Consider the following 19,148-nt stretch of genomic DNA (forward strand, 5'->3'; position numbering starts at 1 on the left):
AAGGATTCTGTTGGTTGAAATATTGACAGTGACTGTGGGGAGAGTCCTGGAGAGACAGAACAACACATTGACTGTCCGGGTGAGATGGGTCACTGACTGGGCCTCATTCATGCTGATTCAGAACGAGGAGGTGAAGAATGCACACAGACAGACACCTCACAGTTTTCTCCACAGGTCAGGTGTACCCAGAGTCCCCATGATATAAAGATTCTTGGGACCCCAGTGAACTCTACAGGAATCAGAACACACATCCTGACCAAATTGTATGGGTCCTGCCGGGAAACCAGGCTAACATCTCCTCTGAGAGCACCGAGCTGTAGCCCGGCTGCGGGGAGACTGACCTGTCCATGCACCATGTCAAGGGCACAAACAGCTTATGCCCAGTTTTCACCAGTGGCAGAAGTCAGGTCCAGGTTCCTGGAAACAAGCCTGCTTGAGCCTGTGGAAGGAAGGTGCCTGAAGAATTCAGCTTCTCACCTGTGTTACTGAAGCACGTGGGTGTAGATGGTGGCCAGGGTTTATTTGTTCAAGAAATGACCTTAAGTATTGTTGACTGCTTAGTCTAAAGTATTGTTGTTCTTTGAGACAGGGTCTTTATAGGTAGCCCTAGCTTTCCTGGAACTCACTGTGTAGACCAGGCTAGCTTCGAACTCACAGATATCTGCCTGCCTCTGCCTCCCGAGTGCTGGGTTTAAGGTGTAGGCCACCATGCCTGGCAAAGTTTGTTAAAGTTTCTCACCAGCTACTCTGTCCAAATGCCATATACACCCATTATAGTTATTCTGTCCAAAGAGAACATGTTAGCCTGGTATGACTTTTTTAATACCTTCCTGTGCGGTGGTGGTGCACACCTTTAATCCCAGCACTTTGGAGGCAGAAGTAGGCAGATCTTTGTGAGTTTAAGACCAGTCTGGTCTCAGAGTGAGTTCCAGGACAGCAAGGACTATACAGAGAAACCTTGTCTTGAAAAACAAAACAAAAAAATTGGGGAAAGGACTAAAATGTTAACCTATGTCTTAGTTAGGTTTTTATTGCTGTGAAGAGACATCAAGACCACAGCAACTCCTATAAAGAAAACATTTGAGGTGGTGGCTTACAGAGGTTTTGTCCATTATGATCATGGCAGGACATGGCAGCATGCAGGCAGACATGGTGCTGCCTATATCTTGATCCACAGACAACAGGAAGTGACCTCTGACACTGGGAGTAGCTTGAGCATAGGAGACCTCAGAGCCCACCTCCACAATTCCTCTAACAAGGCCACACCTACTTCAACAAGACCACACCTCCTAGTAGTGCCACTCCCTTTGGGGGCTATTTTCTTTCAAACCACCACATTCGGCACCCTATGAGATTATGGAGCCCAATTACATTCACACTACCACAGCATATATCTTTATACATAGAAACCACTTAAAAGTCAGCCATTATTATTATTATTGTAAAGCCTCAGGCTGGGTATTGTGGCTCATTTTGTAATTTCAGCACTCTGGAGGTAGAGGCAGGATTGTTACAAATTCAAGGCCATCCTAGGCTGCATAGCAAGTTCAGGGCTGCAGGGCCGCGGTTAAGTGAGATCCTATTTCCGAACAAGAACAAAAATACCAACAGCAACAAAACAACATATACACCTGTTAGGAGTTTAGAGAATTCCTGTTTTGTAGACAGATATGTAACATATGTGCTGTACCCATCATGGTTACTGAAGGTACATATACCTGAACTTGTGATAGAGGTTTTTAGAAAAAAGAATGGGGTTGCGATGGGGCAGCTGTCTGGTGTGCATGAGCTCCTGGGTTCAATCTCAGAACCACACAAGAAGATACACACAAATCAACAGAAGTGCTTAAACACAGAAGCAGAAACGGAATATGACTGATTTCATTGGGTTTGGGTTAGCCTTGTAGCAGAAGAAGGCAAAGGCGCTCCGAGGAGAAAGTGCTCATGCACACACACAGGCACACACAGACACATGTGCACACACACATACACATGTGTATGCACACAGGCACACATGCATTCATGCAGGAAGGTAGCATAGACGCTTTAGCAATATGCCAAAGGGAAAAGTTCTCTGAACAATCTGAGATTTGTCTTGAGGAACAGAATAGTCTTTTGTCCGAGAGCATTTTCTTATCACTCAGTGACACTGTCACTGGTCTCCACACCCTCAGGAAGTGGACATGATTAGAGACCTCCAAATGTTCCCAAGACCCTTCCCTACCGATCTTTACTTGTTTAAGACAAGTTAGTAAATGAAGTCTTCCACTTACCCATGTCTGGTCTTCCATGCTAGACTGTACTCTCACTGTGATGTGAACACCATGCGTTTAAATCGTTCCAGCCATGCAAGTGTTCGTGACAGTATCCAAGAGCTGGGACAGTGGTCAGCATGCATGTGTGACGTTTGGCAGGCTCTGGACTCAGTCCCCAGCACTTAGACACACAAGAGAGATGTTTGCTGGGCATGGGAAAGTATAGTTAAAGCAATGAGTGTTCTTGTGTTTCCTCTCCCCCAGGCTCTGTCAGACTCTCCCCAGATGCTGCCCACATGCTGTTCTCTACATCATTGCCCTATTCCGACTGTTTCTTGGTGCTCACACCATTTCCCCACTGTGTTCTAAGCTCCTGGAAGCCTCCATCTAGATTGTGTTTATCCTTGTGTGACTCATAACACATTGACCTATACAAAATTGATTACACTTAAGTGTACTGAGTAAATGGCATGGCATAAAATAGTATTTAATATGTTAATATTGAATATAACAAACATTAATAACCTCTTCTCTCACTGGGCAGTGGCGGTGCACACCTTTAATCCCAGCACTCCGGAGGCAGAGGCAGGCAGATCTCTGTGAGTTCCAGGCCAGCCTGGTCTATAGAGCTAGTTCTAGGACAGCCAGGGTTACACAGAGAAACCCTGTCTCAAAAAAACCAAAACAGAAAGACAGAACAAAACGAAAGCTCTTCTCTTCTCGATTTTCACTGTGACTGAAACTGTGTTAATTGAATGTGCCGCCGCCGCCGCCGTCTTTCTCATCGTTCTGGCCCCGAGCAGGGATCAGTTTTAACAGGCTTCTGTTTTACCCCATTTCTTTCTCTTCCCTTTTTCCTGTTCTATTTCTCTTCTGCAACTTTATTTTATTTTATTTTTACTATGAAATACTCTCTCTGCTTTTTATTACTCCTGCCTCTTGCTCCGTCTTAAACTTTCTAATGTTTCTTACAACTTGGTTTCTTCTGTCGCCTGCTCTTTCTGTTTTTGTCCCTCTCCTTGGCCCTTCCACCTCCTGCCCTTAAGGTAAGGGCAGGATTAGATGAGGTGGAGCCCAGCTGAAGCAGGGGTGGAGCTACCTGTTGGGAGCCTGACTGAGAAGGGCCTGGGCTGGAGGTCGCTGGGACTGGAGTCCTTATGGCCCTCCCGCTGGAGACTAGCCCTCTGGAAGGCAGATGGGACCCTGTAAGGTCAAAGCTGGTCGTCCTCCCCTCCTCCTGCTCTTTCTTCCTCTGTTCTGTGTTTTACTCACAGTGCTGCTCTCCACACCAGGAACTTCCCCTCTGCATCATTCCCCCTCTTCTGTCCTTTTAACTGTCAGTCACCTTCATTTAGGTCTGTCTGTTCTCCCTGAAACCTGAGTCTTTCCCCTCTCTCTGTCTCTCTCTCCCTCTGTCTCTCTGTCTGTATCTCTGTCTCTGTCTCTGTCTCTGTCTCTCTCTCTCTCATTTCGTTCTTAAGGTTTTTCTCAACTTTGTGTTCTTACCCAGTCACTTCCCACTCAGGGCTCTGTTTCCTTTAAAATTTGACTTTTATGAGGAGTTGGGATGAGGGCAGCGAGGTCCTGCCTTAGCACAGCTCTGCTCATATTTCACTCCTTCCCAGACCTGGAGTGGGTTTGAAGGTCTGTGCTGAAGAGATGGTTAATAAACACCAAAACGGAAGTCAGATTGAACATTAAATGTAAGAGATTGACTTTTCTCCCTCTCTCTTGTTTAGTTTTTTCCTGCAATACAGTGGATACAGTTTGCCACGGCTACTCTCAGGTATGTTTTTTTCAGTCTCCTGTCACATGACTGTTGGAATTGCATGAGCAAACAGGAGAGCTGTACAGCTTTCTACATCTTGTTCTTGAGGGTTGCATTTTACTTTTTGGTTAGAAATTTTTTCCTATGTTGATATTTTCTCACTAGTAAAAGGTACAGGGACTGGGAAGATGGCTTAGTGGATAAAGTGCTCGCTTCCTAAGCATGAGAAGCTGAGTTAGGCTCCCCAGCACTCACATGAAAAGCCAGCTCTGTTGTTACCTGCCTCTTGTCTCAGCCTTGGGAGGCAGAGACAGAGGATCTTGGGGGCTGCTGCCTAGCCAGTCCAGCTGAATCTGGGAGCTCCAGGTTCAGTGAGAGAGCCTGTCTCAAAAACTGGAGTGATAGAAGACGACACTGACATTGACCTCAGGTCTCCCTCCTCTGGTGGGTCACCACACCTACACCCCCAGTGGAAGTAAGAATTTAAGAAACAGGAAACAGACGAAGGGCACTCATCTGAAATGCCCGCAGCCTGTCGACAGGACTAGTGCAGACCAGTTTCAGGCACTCACCTCAGAACTGACTATGTTAAACGCTGGGAGGAAGGTGAACATGGTTGCTCACATCTAATCCCAGCACTTGTGGGATTGAAGCAGGAGGATCACTGAGTTTGAGGCCAGCTTGGTCTACATAGTGGGTTCTGTCTAGGCCGTCAGAGGCTCCATAGTGAGAGAAATTGGAATGATACTGAGAAAACTGGCATGCCTCTAGACAAGGATGGCATGAAAATTCACAAAGCAATCTAAATGTAAAAATGTGTGTGGTATATTTCATATCAATTGTGCCAATGAATTATAAAAATCGGAGTCTTACCGCTGTATTGTTTTTTTTCTTTTTTTATTAATTAATTAATTTATTTTTCTATTATCAGCCTGCTGTAATATAAATTCTTACCTTAATAGTGAAATGTTTCATTGAGGCTTGCTCAGTAATTGAGTAAAACCAAAACTTATTATAAGCCACAGTCATCCTAGGGTCCCCCATGCTATATATATAGCCTCCATGGTTCTGTGGGTTGTAGTCTGATTGTTCTTTGCTTTATATCTAGAATCCACTTATGAATGAGGACATACCATGTTTGTCCTTCTTTACCACTGTATTGTAATGGCCAATGGTCTGTGTCTTTCAGTGTTATAGGTTCGAGTTCGCTTATCACTTATGCTGTGTTCCAGAACCCCCAGACGTCTGCAGAGGTGAGAATGTCTTTCCATTGAGTTTGAACTACTGGTGATTTAGCCTTTGATGTAAGTGCCAGGAAAGCACCAACCTGTGCACATTGGATAATTCTGTTTTACTAATAATTTCCTCATAATAGATGGGAATGTTTCCCTCTGTCCACAGAACTCCCTTTTCTTCTGGGCAGGATTGTAGCTATAACCTTCAGTTCCTAGAGGTTAGCTATTAAGTGTGGCTCTCTTTGTACTGTGAATTATTAAGACTAAGGAAGCTGCTGTCTGAAGTTTGAGGCCTGTATGGGTTTTAAGAGTGGTAAGGCCCTCCCTCCAGGTGAGCAGCTTTCTTTCTCTTCTTCTTCTTCTTTTTTTTTTTTTTTTTGAGACAGGGTTTCTCTGTGTAGCTTTGCACCTTTCCTGGAACTCACTCTGTAGTCCAGGCTGGCCTCGAACTCACAGAGATCCACCTGCCTCGGCCTCCCGAGTGCTGGAACTAAGGGCATTCGCCACCACGGCCAGCTTAGGTGAGCTTTCTGATCTTGACTTAGGAGAACACTGGTGTGGTCAAGAGGCAGTTTCAAGACTTGTCTGCTTGAAACACACTTGTTTGCTGTCCCATCCTCCTCAGCTATTAGTTTCATTTTGAAAAGAAAAAACATCCTTTTTAAAAATAATCACACCAAAATGTTCAAGTTAAAAGCCTTCCTGATGGGCATGGAGACTCCAACTCGGAATAAAACACAGGCTGACATGTGCACCCCCCCCAACCTCTCCAATCTCCCCACCCCCCAACTCATGAAGAGCTGGCATGAGTGGTCTTCTTGCCAGCTCAATAAAGATCTTAAAGGACAGGAGCCATTATTGCTGTAATCGGGCCAAATGGCTCACAGCTAGCCACAGTGTGGCCTCTGTGTGTGCTGGGGAGCTGCTGTGTCTGGAAGACCGTGAAGAATGCGGTTTGGCCCATTTCACGCCTGAGGGAACTACAGAGGCCCAAGATTAAGTTGCACACCCAAGTAGCAGATCAAGGCTTTTCAGAAGACCAGTTCTCTCCGAGTTAAACAGATACAGTGTTAGTATAGTCTAGATATGTTTTCTTAGTGCTTTAAACCCTAAATATTCCTTTGACACCATTTGTTATAAATCCCAGGTAGTCTTGCTGTAGTCCAGGTAGCTTCACATTCTTGATTCTCTGCCTTTGTCTGCTGAGCACCACAATCACCAGCCTGTTCGGCTATACCTGGTTAATACATTTTTCAGGTTTCAAGTCAGCTTGTTAAATTCCACAGGGAAATCTGTAGAGAATAAGATGCATTTAAAGAGAGCCGACATTTTATAGTATCTTACATTCATGATCACTACATATGTCTTAGATTTTTCTCTTGTGTGTCAATAAACATTTTATATTTCTTCTGTAGAATAATCAGAAAAGAGCTGGGTGCAGTGGCACACGCCTTTAATCCCTGCACTCAGGAGGCAGAGGCAACTGGAAGGCAGCCTGGTTTACAGAGTGAGATCCTGTCTCAAAAATTAACTAAATAATAAAATAGAGTGATTGAAAAAAAATTGGGAACAGGGAGGCCAAAAGATACTAAAAAGTAAGCAATCAGGGACTAGGGCATTTGGCTCAGGGAATAAGAGTGTGTGCTGTGAAAGACTGGAGCCCTGAGTTCAGGTAAAAGGCGGGGCTTAGCCGGGCGGTGGTGGCGCATGCCTTTAATCCCAGCACTCGGGAGGCAGAGCCAGGCAGATCTCTGTGAGTTCGAGGCCAGCCTGGGCTGCCAAGTGAGTTCCAGGAAAAGGCGCAAAGCTACACAGAGAAACCCTGTCTCGAAAAAAACCAAAAAAAAAAAAAAAAAAAAAAAAAAAAGGCGGGGCTTGATCATGTGTATGCCTGTGCCTCAGTACTGTGTAGCTGGAGACAGAGGACCACTGGAGTTGCTGGTCATCAGTCTATTACGGATTCAGTGAAAGACCCTGTCTCACTGAACAAGGTGGAGAGTCCTCTTTTGTCCTCATGTCCATACACAGGAGCACACTTCTTCCAATATGAGCACATTTACATACATGCCATTCTCACACAAATGCATACAAAGACCAAGCAACTGTGAAGACTTCATCAGTGTAGTCAGAAGGCTTAAAAGGCAGCATATTTTTCATCCTGGCATTTCTCTCACTTTTTAAGTCCTCAGCTCCATCTGTAAACATGAAGTTTATGACATCATTATCTACCTTTATGTTGGCTGTGCACCCATGGCACTTACGTTACAGCTTCACTGTAAACCTTTCAGCTGTCCATTCTATCTTTGGCCCTATAGCTAAGGAAGGAGTGTCCCTAAGGGTGAGAGGGCTGAGCTGTTCATGAGCCCTCTTACTCCAGGACTTTGAAGTACAGTGGTCACAGATCCCTTCCTATCTGGACTCTTCCTTTACAAACAATGGCTCCAGCTTTCTACTCAAAGCACAAAATGTAAAGATAATTTGTATGTTCTTTCTCCTAGCTACATCACTTACTGAATTAAGATTTTGTGGCTTTTGACAGATAAAACCACTCTTTTATCTGAGCTTTTCTGACCTGCTCCTGGGAATTTGCTGGCTCATAAAAGCACTTCTCTATGGAACTTCAGCAGCCCACAAGGACAGCATCTGCTATAACCTACAGACAGTCGGGGAGGTGAGCATTCTTAGACTCCACCTACACTGTGCCTGGAAGGTCCCTTCAGATCTAAGTACAGTTCAGCTCACAGATGATCCATTATGAACACACAGACCCATTGCTCATTGTTACACTTTGATACAACGGTTTTATCACTTTTCATCTTAAAAATAGCTACTGCAAAGGTGGACGTGGTGGCGCACGCCTTCAATCCCAGCACTCAGGAGGCAGAGGCAGGTGGATCTCCGTGAGTTAGAGGCCAGCCTGGGCTACACAGTGAGTTCCAGGACATCCATGGCTGCATAGAAAGACCTGTTTCAAAAATAAAAAAAATTGAAGGAGAGAGAGAAGGAAAAAGAAAAAGAAAGAAAAGCTACTGCCAGGCCTGTGAGATGGCTCAGTGGGTAAAGGAACCTGCCACCAAGTCTGATGACCTGTGTTCAATACCAGGATCCACATGGTGGAAGTAAAAACTGATTCCCACAAGTTGCCCTCTGACCCTTCACCCCCACTTCCACCACACGTACACTGCGGGCTTGTGTGCATGTGTATGCTCATGGATACAATGAGTAAATAGCATTAAGAAATGGCTGTTGCCGGGTGGTGGTGGCACACACCTTTAATCCCAGCACTCAGGAGGCAGAGGCAGGTGGATCTCTGTGAGTTCGAGGCCAACCTGGGCTACAAAGTGAGTTCCAGGAAAGGCTCCAAAGCCACACAGAGAACCCTGTCTCAAAAACAAAAACAAAAAACAAAACAAAACAAAAAAATCTAAAAATTAAATTAAGGGGTTGGGGATTTAGCTGCTAGGCCCTGGGTTGGGTCCTCAGCTCCGGAAAAAAAAAAAAATGGCTATTGCCATGAGCACAGTGCATGCCTGTCATCCAACTCAGAAGATGGACAAAAGAGGATCTAGAGTTTCAGACCCAGCTGGGCTACACAGAAAAACCCTGTCTCAAAAAACAAGTCCAAAAAAGCAGAACAAAATATTACTTCTAATAGAATTTTTGAAAATTCAGAAATATATAAGACAATAAAATCACCCACACATAGTCATATAAATTTTTTTCTGGGTATATTTTTTAAATGTATAAAATAGTAGATTAATGTTTTTGTAATGATCTGTTAGTCCTATTTTGACCATATTTCCATATACTGAAATACTTTTTCTGTAACTTTTAAAATGACTACATAGTTTTGTGCTGTGAGGCTGTAATAAACATTGAGTTTTGCCGGGCGGTGGTGGCGCACGCCTTTAATCCCAGCACTCGGGAGGCAGAGCCAGCCGGATCTCTGTGAGTTCGAGGCCAGCCTGGACTACCAAGTGAGTTCCAGGAAAGGCGCAAAGCTACACAGAGAAACCCTGTCTCGAAAAACCAAAAAAAAAAAAAAAAAAAAAAACAGTGAGTTTTAAAGACACCACCGGTTATGGTGTAGGGTCACATCATGCCTTCCGTGAACTGTATCAGTAAATTAAGTTGTATAACACCATCACTGTGGGCTGCTGCTTCTGAATCTCTGAGAGTTGCGGTGTGAAAAAAGAAGAGGTTAAAATGGACGTTCTCTGGAGTCTGTTACTTAAGGGGAAATGTCTTCTCTTTTACTAGGAAAGTAACACAAGTTGAGACCATATCATCAGAAAGGTGAAATTATCAAGAATATGAAATTCTGTAAGAAAATGTACAGAGGGCCTCCTGTGGCAGGTCATAGTCAAAATGCACATAGTCACAGTGTTTTTTTAAAAATTACCTTTGGAAAATATGTCTAATATTTCATATATGAAACACAATAAACCTCTTGTTTAGACTTGGAGGTTCCCCAGCATATCTTGTGTGTGTGTGCATGCATACATGTATCTGTGTATGTGCACAGCCATATGTATCTGTGTGTGTGCATACAGATGCATATTCCCAATCTAAAAATATCTTAAATTTTTTTTTTGTTCATTTGTTTTTTTCAAGACAGGGTTTCTCTGTGTAGCCTTGGCTGTCCTAGAACTAGCTCTGTAGACTAGGCTGACCTGGAACTCACAGAGATCCATCTGCCTCTGCCTCCCGAGTGCTAGGACTAAAGGCGTGCACCACCACTGCACAGCAGATATCTCAAATCTTAAACACTACCAACTAGTTCAGACATGGGATACACAACCTGTAATGTGTGACTGGCACTGTAGAATCCGTGTATTTACATGTCATGAATCATGGAGGGCTTTAACTCTTTTAGAGATATACTTTGTTCAACCCTGCCAATAACTACACTAGTTAAGTAGAGTCAAGGTCATATTTTTTCAGATGAAGAGCTATTATAGTCTTTGGAATTAAAAACAACAACGACAAATATTCATTGAAGGGACTGGGAGGAAGGTTCAGTTGGTAAAGTGTCTGCCACTCAAGTATGAGGACCTGAGATGGGGTCCCCAGTACCTTTGGAAACGTTGAGTGAGGTGGTGCACACCTATAATCTGGTGCTGGAGGGGTGTAAAGACAGGTGGATCTCTGGGACTTGCTGATCAGTCGGCCTAACCTAATTGGTGAGCCTAATGGCCCAGCGAGAGACTTTGCCTCAAAAAATAACATAGAGTACAATCAAGGAAGACAATTGAAGTTGACTTCTGGCCTCCACACGCACATGTGTGTACACTTGTGCATCTGAACACACATGTGTGCACATGCCCATACAAACACATATACACACCATAGAATACCCACATACCGATCAAATGTTCTGTTGAATTTATTAAAACATAAAAAGTCAGCTTTGGGTTTCTGGATTAACTTTGACTCTGGGCAGTTACTTCACCTCTCTGAGCCTCAATGTCCTGGTCTGCTAAATGGCTGGTAATAACACTCACCTTGTGCTTGGTATAGATGTGATTAATGTCACTTTTCTCCCTTACAGCTGTGTTGAGCTATCTCTGCAGTAAAAATATACTTTACTGTGTGTGTTGTGTGTAGGAGGTGCATGGATATGTAGGTGGATGGTCTAACCAGTGTGATTGTATGTGCGTCTTCATTCATCACTTCCCTTGTTGCTTCCACAACACACCTGACAAAGGCACCTTAGAGCAGGGGGGTTATCTGTGCTCACAGTCTGAAGGTGCAGTCCAAAGGCATGGTGGCAGGACGTGAGACAGCTGATCACGTTGCACCTCTCAGGAAACAGAGAGATGAACGCTGGTGCTCAGCTTGCATTCTTCCTTTGTGCAGTCCAGGGCCCCAGCCATGGGATGGTGCTGCTCACCTTTAGGGTGAGTCTTCCTACCTCAGCTAACCCAATCTAGAGAGCCCCAACCAGACATGCCTGGAAGCTCGTCTCCTAAGTGAGTCTGGATCCCGTCAAGTTGGCATCGGTACTAACCATCACTCATGAAATCATCAGGATAATTGAGAAAGAAAAGCATTTCTATTTCCATCACCCTCTAAACCATTGCATTGTGTTGTCCTTTACCCACTGGCGTATATGAGTTACAGTGACCTCTCCGGAATGTTGCTTTACCCCCTGGAGGATGTGTGTCACAGTGTCCACACTGAGTGTTGCTTTACCCTGTGGAGGATGTGTGTTACCATGGCCACACTGAGTATTGCTTTACCTCCTGGAGGATGTGTGTTACCATGGCCACACTGAGTGTTGCTTTACCCCCTGGAGGATGTGTGTTACAGTGGCCACTCTGAATGTATGTATAAGATGTTTTTTATTGGTCTTTCCTAGAGTACTCTTCCTGATCTTTTCACGTTTTCCTGTTAATTACATGTCCTGTAGTTTAGGATTGCATCTTTGATGTTGTGAATGGTGTCACACAGATGCTGGATCCTTCCATAAGTTTCTGGAGATTGATTAAGTCAAGAATGGTAATTGTGTCTTGTCACATATGTGCTCAACCTCAGTCCAGTTTTCTGTGCCTTCATGTCTGGATTGGCCCATTTGTGCATGCAGGTGGTGCATGACTAAGCTGAGACCTGTGTGTCTTTATAACAAAGCCAAAGCTCTCTGGTCCGGTCCTCTCACTCCGGCATTCCCTCCAGAACATCCCGCTTATGGGAGACTTTGTCTGGTCTCCGTCTGAGTTGTATGTGCTGTTGAGGAGCAGTGTGACTAGGTTCTTAATACTTTTGTGTCGCTGTGACCGGAGTACCTGATAGGAAGGAAGAAGGGAAGATGTATTTTGGCTCATAGTTTCAGAACATTGGGTTCAAGATTGCTTGTTGGTGGCAGCAGGAGTGTGAGCTAGGTGACACCATGTCAGGAGGTGCAGGCTGGTGCCCATCTGGCTTCCTCCCTGTCCCTCCTCCTCCCATCCGTGCCCATGGGACGATGACACACACAGGTAGGTGAGGTCACTCAGTCTCCCACGTGATTGTACAGCCAACAGATGCCAACATCAACTATCACATCAAGGCACACTTGTGACAGTGGAGAGAGAGAAGTAAAAGAGTTGAGAGACTATCTTCCGTACAGCTCACTTCACCACCTTTGACTTCCATCTACAGTCCCCTGCTGTTCTTTACTCTTCAGGTCTCAGACTGGCATTTTATAATGTTTCTAGATTGTGTTCTCTGTGTGTGTTCCTGTGCACATGCTGTGGTGCATATGTGGAACTCGGGACAGTTTTCAGGAGTTGGATCTTGTCTTCTTGGTGATTTTCTTACACAGAACATAGTGGCAGCAGGAATGGGAGCTCCAGGACAGTTTGTTCTCATAGTGGCAGGGAGTATAGTTCCTTTCCTTCCTCTTCTCATCCCTGCACATTGTCTTAGTCAGTGTTCTGTTGCTGTGAAGAGACACCATGACCACGACAACTCCTTTGAAAGAAAGCATTTAACTGGGGCTGGCTTACAGTTTCAGAGGTTAGTCCATTATCAGCATGGCAGGACATGGCGATATACAGGCAGACATGGTGCTGGAGAAGGAGCTGAGAGTTCTACATCCAGATCCAAAGGCAGCAGGAAGAGAGACACTGGGCCTGGCTTGAGCATTTTTTGTTTGTTTGTTTTGTTTCAAAAGGGTTTCTCTGTGTTGCCCTGCTGTTCTGGAACTCCCTCGGTAGACCAGGCCTCCCTCGAACTCAGAGATTCACCTGCCTCTGGGATTAAAGGCATGTACCACCACCTCCCAACTGAGCATTTGAAACCTCAAAGTCCACCCCAGTGATATACTTCCTCCAACAAGGCCACACCTCCTGCTACAAGCCCCACCTCCTAATAGTGCCACTCCCTATTGGGGCCATTTGTGTGTTTTCAAAATAGGTTTTCTCTGTGTAACAGCCCTGGCTGTCCTGGAGCTTGCTTTATAGACCGGGCTGACTTTGAACTCACAGAGATCCTCCTGCCAAAGGCGTACTTGATTTCCACTTGTGTGAAACTGTTGCTTTTCTAGGAAAGCTATGTGACATGCCAAGGAGCACAGTGGTTCCTAGGCTTCATCATTTTGCAGATGAATAAAAAGAAAATCCCTGGGCCGGGCGGTGGTGGCGCACGCCTTTAATCCCAGCACTCGGGAGGCAGAGCCAGGCGGATCTCTGTGAGTTCGAGGCCAGCCTGGTCTCCAAAGCGAGTTCCAGGAAAGGCGCAAAGCTACACAGAGAAACCCTGTCTCGAAAAACCAAAAAAAAAAAAAAAAAAAGAAAGAAAATCCCTGGGAGGTGATATAATGTCCTCTACTTTTTGTTTTGGTGAATTAAGAAAATTTTAAAAAGCTGGGCAGTGGTATATTCCTTTAATCCCAACACTCAGGAGGCAGAGGCAGGCGGGTCTCTGTGAGTTTGAGACCAACCTGGTCTACATAGTGAGTTCCAGGACAGCCAGGGTTGCTACATAGAGAAACCCTGTCTCGAAAAATAAAACAAAAAGAATATTTAAAAACAATTATCACCTAGTGTGGTGGTGCACACCTTTAATCCCAGCACTAGGAAGCCAGAGGCTGCTGGATCTCTGTGAGTTTGAGGCCAGCCTGGTCTGTAAAGTGAGTTCCAGCACAGATGGTGGTTCTTGGTGCTGGGAAGATGGCTCAGTGGGTGAGAGGACTTGTTCTCACAGAGGCCCGGGGTTTGTTCTCAGTATACACTGTGGCTTCCAACCCCTAACTCCAGCTCCCGGGGATTGGACCCTCTCCTCTGGCCTCCCAGGGGTCAAGCACAAATGTGGTGCATACAGAGTAAAGGCAAAACACACATAGACATAAAATAAAAATAAGTCTCTAAAAAACAAATGGTAAACTTAGCCCCCTATCAGAAATCCATTATTATTGCGGACACTTTGTTGTGTGTGTAGACCAGCTTCATTATCAGCCAGTGAATGTCGTTCGTGCGCTAGGCCTGCTGAAGCTTCAAGAAGCCTCAGGATCTTCCTTGATTTTCCTTCTCTGCCTGGATGAACAAGGGGTAAAAATTAGACTTGTTCACCTTCTGTTTGCATAGCTCGAGCATGTGAGCACTGTTCCTGAACCTGATTCAGGTAATGGAAGACTTTCATGGAGCCCAGAGCGGTAAGGGAACAGGCTTGGCCAAGCTGGAGTACCTGAGGCCACTTCACAGAGCTGGAACACAAGAAGTCAACATTTATTCAGACCTGGTCTTCCCTTCCAGATCTTACTAGGCAGCAAAGTGGCTGAGAGAGCCAATCCATCAGGAATAATCTTTGCTTTGATTAATAGGATGTTTGGGGTTTTTAAAGGTTATTTCTTTTGTCCACTTGGCCAATCAGTAAACAGGTTTATGGTACCAGAGTCACATTTGAGTGAGTCCTTGTCTCTTCCCTGCACCGTCTCCTCTGCTCCATGGTTTGAGATGCTGAGGTGTTTTAAATTGTCCTCTAGGTCAAGCTTGGAGTCAGGAACAAATGCTGTGCTTTTTTCCAGAGGGCTGCTCTGCTCAGACTTCTGTCGAGCAGAGACAAGAGCAGGGAGCAATGATGACGTTAGAAATGCCCTCCAGCGTGTCTTTGTTCTTGGGTGTTCTGGACTGAAATGTGGGTTTCTAGTTCCTGAAAGAGCATGCTGGTCACATACTATAGAGATGTCAGTTTGGGTTGCAAATGACATCATGTTTGTGGCTTAGAGTTAACGTTCCAGAGTCTTTGGCCACATAGCCTGGGGAGGCAGAGGCAGGCAGATCTCTGTGAGTTCAAGGCCAGCTTGCTCTATATGGTGGGTTCTGGATTGGCCAAAGCTGCAGAGACCTCGTCTCAAAAACAAAACAACAGCCGGGAATGGTGTGCATGCCTTTAATCCCAGCACTTGGGAGGCAGAGGCCAGTGAATCTCTGTGAGTTCAAGGCCAGCCTAGTCTATAAATTGAGTTCCAGGACAGCCAGGGCTCTGTTAACATAAAGAAATCCTGTCTTGAAAAATCAACAATGACAAAAAAAAAATCCAAATTCCATCTTTTCTACCTATTAGCTGTGGGGTTTTTTTTATTGGTGGTGTTTTTGGGTTTTGTTTTTGTAAAGTCAAATTGTTACTTAAGGGATTTAGCAGGTGTGATTTGATTCCTTCACTGTCTTCTAAAGTCACTGAAGGTAAAGATTCCCAAAAGTTGAAGATTCCTCTGTGGCAGTAAGTTTTCCTGGTCCCACCCAGCTCTGAGGTCCCGCAGTGCTTATGAAATAATTACTCAGAGGCTTAATACTATTTATAAACTATATGGCCTATGGCAGATCTCTTGCTACCTAGCTCATATCTTAAATTAACCCATTTCTATTAAACTGTGTTTTGCCACATGTTCCATGGCTTTACCTTTCTGCTGGCATGTTGCACCTTGGGCGGCAGGCTGATGTCTCTCCAGACCCTGCCTTTCTCTTTCCTGTCTCTCTTCTTGGATTTCCCGAATGCCTCTAAGCTGCTTTGCCATAGGCCAAAGCAGCTTATTTTTTAACCAGTGGGAACAGCATATACTCACAGTGTACAGAAAGACTTCCTCCAGCATTCCTCAATGAGGTCTTTGCACACAGAACACATTCTTAGTCTGGTTGGTGATCGGCCTGCTTTGCAAGAAGGGAGATACCAGCTAAATGTTCTGACCCACTCTGCCCTAGTCAGACTTCCCGTATGTACAGAGTACCTTACTGTTAGCAGCTGGGAGAGACTCACAAAGGTCCGTGCTCCGAGCAGGCGCCGTATTGATAATATGTAGTATTTCCCGAAACCTCCTTAGCAACACAATGTTCCCAACAGGTTGATTGCCAACAAAATGGTACATAGAAAATGTAGTGGCAATGGGGCTTTTTTGTTTGTTTGTTTTTAATACATTCATGTCTACAGCAAATGAGAAACTGCATTGGTAGCCTTGGTAGCCAGTCATGGTAGCACATATCTTTTATCCTTGCTTTTGGGAGACAGAGGCAGGTGGATCTCTCTGAGTTCAAGGCCAAGCCGGTCTACAGAGTGAGTTCCAGGACAGGCTCCAAAGCTACACAGAGAAACCCCGTCTCAAAAGACAGAAATTAAAATTTTAAAAAAGCCTTCATAATGACAAGTAGCCATGTACTTTTTAATCAATCTAAAACGTCTGAGTCATAGTTTTCTCACTTAAAACAGGAATTGGGGTAAAGGTGAAGACCAAATTAGGCAAAAATTGAAGAGTACTTGCTCATGATTGATGTGAACTATCATATTTTTGGAGCTTAAAAAAAGATTCACTGGCAGGTTTGATGTTTGCTTCACATGCTCACTGGTCTGTTGCTTTCTCCGTCAACAGAGAGAATGTTTTAGGTGAAGCATCTCACTAGATTTCATGATCTTTGCTTGTTACTATGTTCTCAGTGCCTGTCTGCCCCCTTGGGCTTACCTCTCCTAACTCTAAGCCCTACATTTTTTTAAAATTTATTTATTTATTATGTATACAGTGTTCTGCCTGCATGTGTCCCTGCAGGCCAGAAGAGGGCGCCAGATCTCATTACAGATGTTGTGAGCCACCATGTGGGTGCTGGGAATTGAACTCAGGACCTCTGGAAGAGCAGTCGGTGCTCTTAACCTCTGAGCCACCTCTCCAGCCCAGCCCTACACTTTATAATGGTTTGTATACAAGTCTCTGTGAATAGCAGAGCCAGCAGAGTGCTGGTCCTTGGCAGGCAAGAAGGTAATCCAGTTCAGCCCACCTCAGTAACCAGTGCTGGTTCAGACTTCTAGAGTCTAGCCTCACGCAGTTTATTTTAGCCATGTTTAAGCATGGTGCCATCTTGAATGCCAGCACTCAGGAGGCAGAGGCAGGCGGATCTCTATGAGTTCGAGGCCAGCCTGGGCTACAAGGCGAGTTCTAGAAAAGGCGCAAAGCTACATAGAGAAACCCTGTCTCGAAAAACAAAACAAACAAAAAGACAAAGCAGACTTAGACTTGTAGTTGTAGTTAATTACTTCTCTTCATTGTTGAAAATGTGAAATAGGGGTGGGGTGGGGTGGGAAGGATGTTGCATGCCTTTGATCCCAGTACTTGGAAGGCAGAGGCAGGTGAATCTCTGAGTTCAAGGCTAGCTAGGTCGACAGAGCGAGTTCCAGGACAGCCAGGGCTGCACAGAGAAACCCTGTCTCAAAAAAAGAAAAGAAAAGAAAAAAATTAACTACAACAATCAACAATTCTGGCACTACCTTTCAGGCTTTTTACAGATTTTTTTTTAAGCTTTTAATCTTTTTTAAATTTTTTTTTTTTTTTTTTGGTTTTTTAGAAACAGGGTTTCTCCTTGCCTGGAACTCACTGTTTGGGTGGGAGCTCCACCGCAATCCCTGGCACCCTGATATCACTGTACCCAAAGAGTCTAGCATGTTTGGAAGGAGTCTAGTAGAAGATCCAGCTCAACTCCCCTCCCCTGTCTCTTTCCTTAAACCTGCCCCTTCAAATCCACCAAACACAGCTCCAACCCCTGAGAGGTTCAGGACTGCTCCCACAGGGTATATAAGTGGCATCCCCGAAAAAGACACGTGGGTTTCCAGTCTCTCTTCCTGTCTCTTCTCTGGGGGGCGCCAGAGAATCACCCGGGAACGCTTTACCCATTAAACCAGGGCTTTTCTAATTCAGTCTGATTTGGTTTAATTTGGATTGCTGCGTCAGTGGAGAGGCTTATCGGCGGAAAAACTTATCACTCCCTATGTAGACCAGGCTAGCCTTGAACTCAAGAGATCCACTTGCCTCTGCCTCCCAAGTGCTGGATTAAAGATGTGCACCACCACCACCCAGCCAAGTTTTTTTTTTTTTTAATCAATTTACTTATTTGTATTTTGTGTACATCGGTGTTTTGTCCACATGTATGTCTGTGTGACGGTGTCAGGTCCTTTGGAACAGGAGTCACAGACAGTTGTGAGCTGCCATGTGGGTGCTGGGAATTGAACTCAGGTACTCTGGAAGAACAACCAGCGCTCTTAACCCCTGAGCCATCTCTCCAGCCCCACCAAAGATTTTTTTTTTTTTTTTTTTTTTTTTTGTTTTTGTTTTTTTGTTTTTCCAGACAGGGTTTCTCTGTGTAGCTTTGTGCCTTTCCTGGCCTCGAACTCATAGAGATCCACCTGCCTCTGCCTCCCGAGTGCTGGGCTCAAAGGTGTGCGCCACCACTGCCCGGCCCAAGTTTTTAATTTTTTTAAAATTAATCAAATTTTTCCCAGCCCAATCAGTTTCCTCTCCTCTTTACATATGAGAAAATAAAGGAACGTTTATTGTGCCTGAGTTCATTGAGGAATCTGTTTCATGATATCCTGGCTCCCTCTACTGGCCTTAAGTGAAATTACCCATAGGTCAGCAAAAGGGAAAACAAATGACCAGGTCACATTTCACATTTTACTGTAGACGTTATTTATTTATTTATTTTTTCTTAAAAAGAAGTGATCATGGTAACGCACACCTTTAATCCCAGCACTCAGGAGGCAGGGACTGGCAGATCTTTGTGAGTTCCAGGCCAGTCAAACTTACATAGTGAGACTCTTGCAAACAACAAAAGAAAAAAAAAAAAAAAGACGTGAAAGCAGTATGCCTTAGGTAGAAATTGTACTTCAGATTTTGAATTTTAGTTGTTTCCTAGGCTGGCAATTCTAAACTCTCAGGGTCCTAGGACATGTCAGCTACAGCTCCCTCCCAGTCAGCGATACACATAGTCTCAAGGGCAAACAGCCAGACTCCAGTGTACTGTATTGTCACACTACAATGCTCAGAAATAGTTTCAGTTTGCAGTGGGTCTACTATTAGAACATTGTACAATAAAGAGCGTCTTCGTAGCTTCATTTCTCCGTTTTGCACTGTTCCTACACATATTACTAGACACA

General features: G+C 44.7%; 1 protein-coding gene across 5 annotated transcripts in view; it reads left to right on the forward strand.

Annotated features, from left to right (window-relative positions):
• Positions 1 to 19,148, forward strand: part of Tmem116 (transmembrane protein 116) — a 98,244-nt gene that overhangs the window by 6,024 nt on the left and 73,072 nt on the right. For all 5 annotated transcript variants that reach the window (XM_052755253.1, XM_052755254.1, XM_052755255.1 and 2 more), the window contains exons 2-4: positions 3,995 to 4,041; positions 5,213 to 5,276; positions 7,798 to 7,929. In XM_052755253.1, the coding sequence (XP_052611213.1) occupies positions 3,995 to 4,041; positions 5,213 to 5,276; positions 7,798 to 7,929 (243 nt within the window). The remainder of the gene's footprint in view (positions 1 to 3,994; positions 4,042 to 5,212; positions 5,277 to 7,797; positions 7,930 to 19,148) is intronic.

This window comes from Peromyscus californicus, unplaced genomic scaffold (assembly GCF_007827085.1).
Source record: "Peromyscus californicus insignis strain IS unplaced genomic scaffold, ASM782708v3 Scaffold_2__1_contigs__length_46816999, whole genome shotgun sequence".
Lineage (NCBI taxonomy): Eukaryota > Metazoa > Chordata > Mammalia > Rodentia > Cricetidae > Peromyscus > Peromyscus californicus.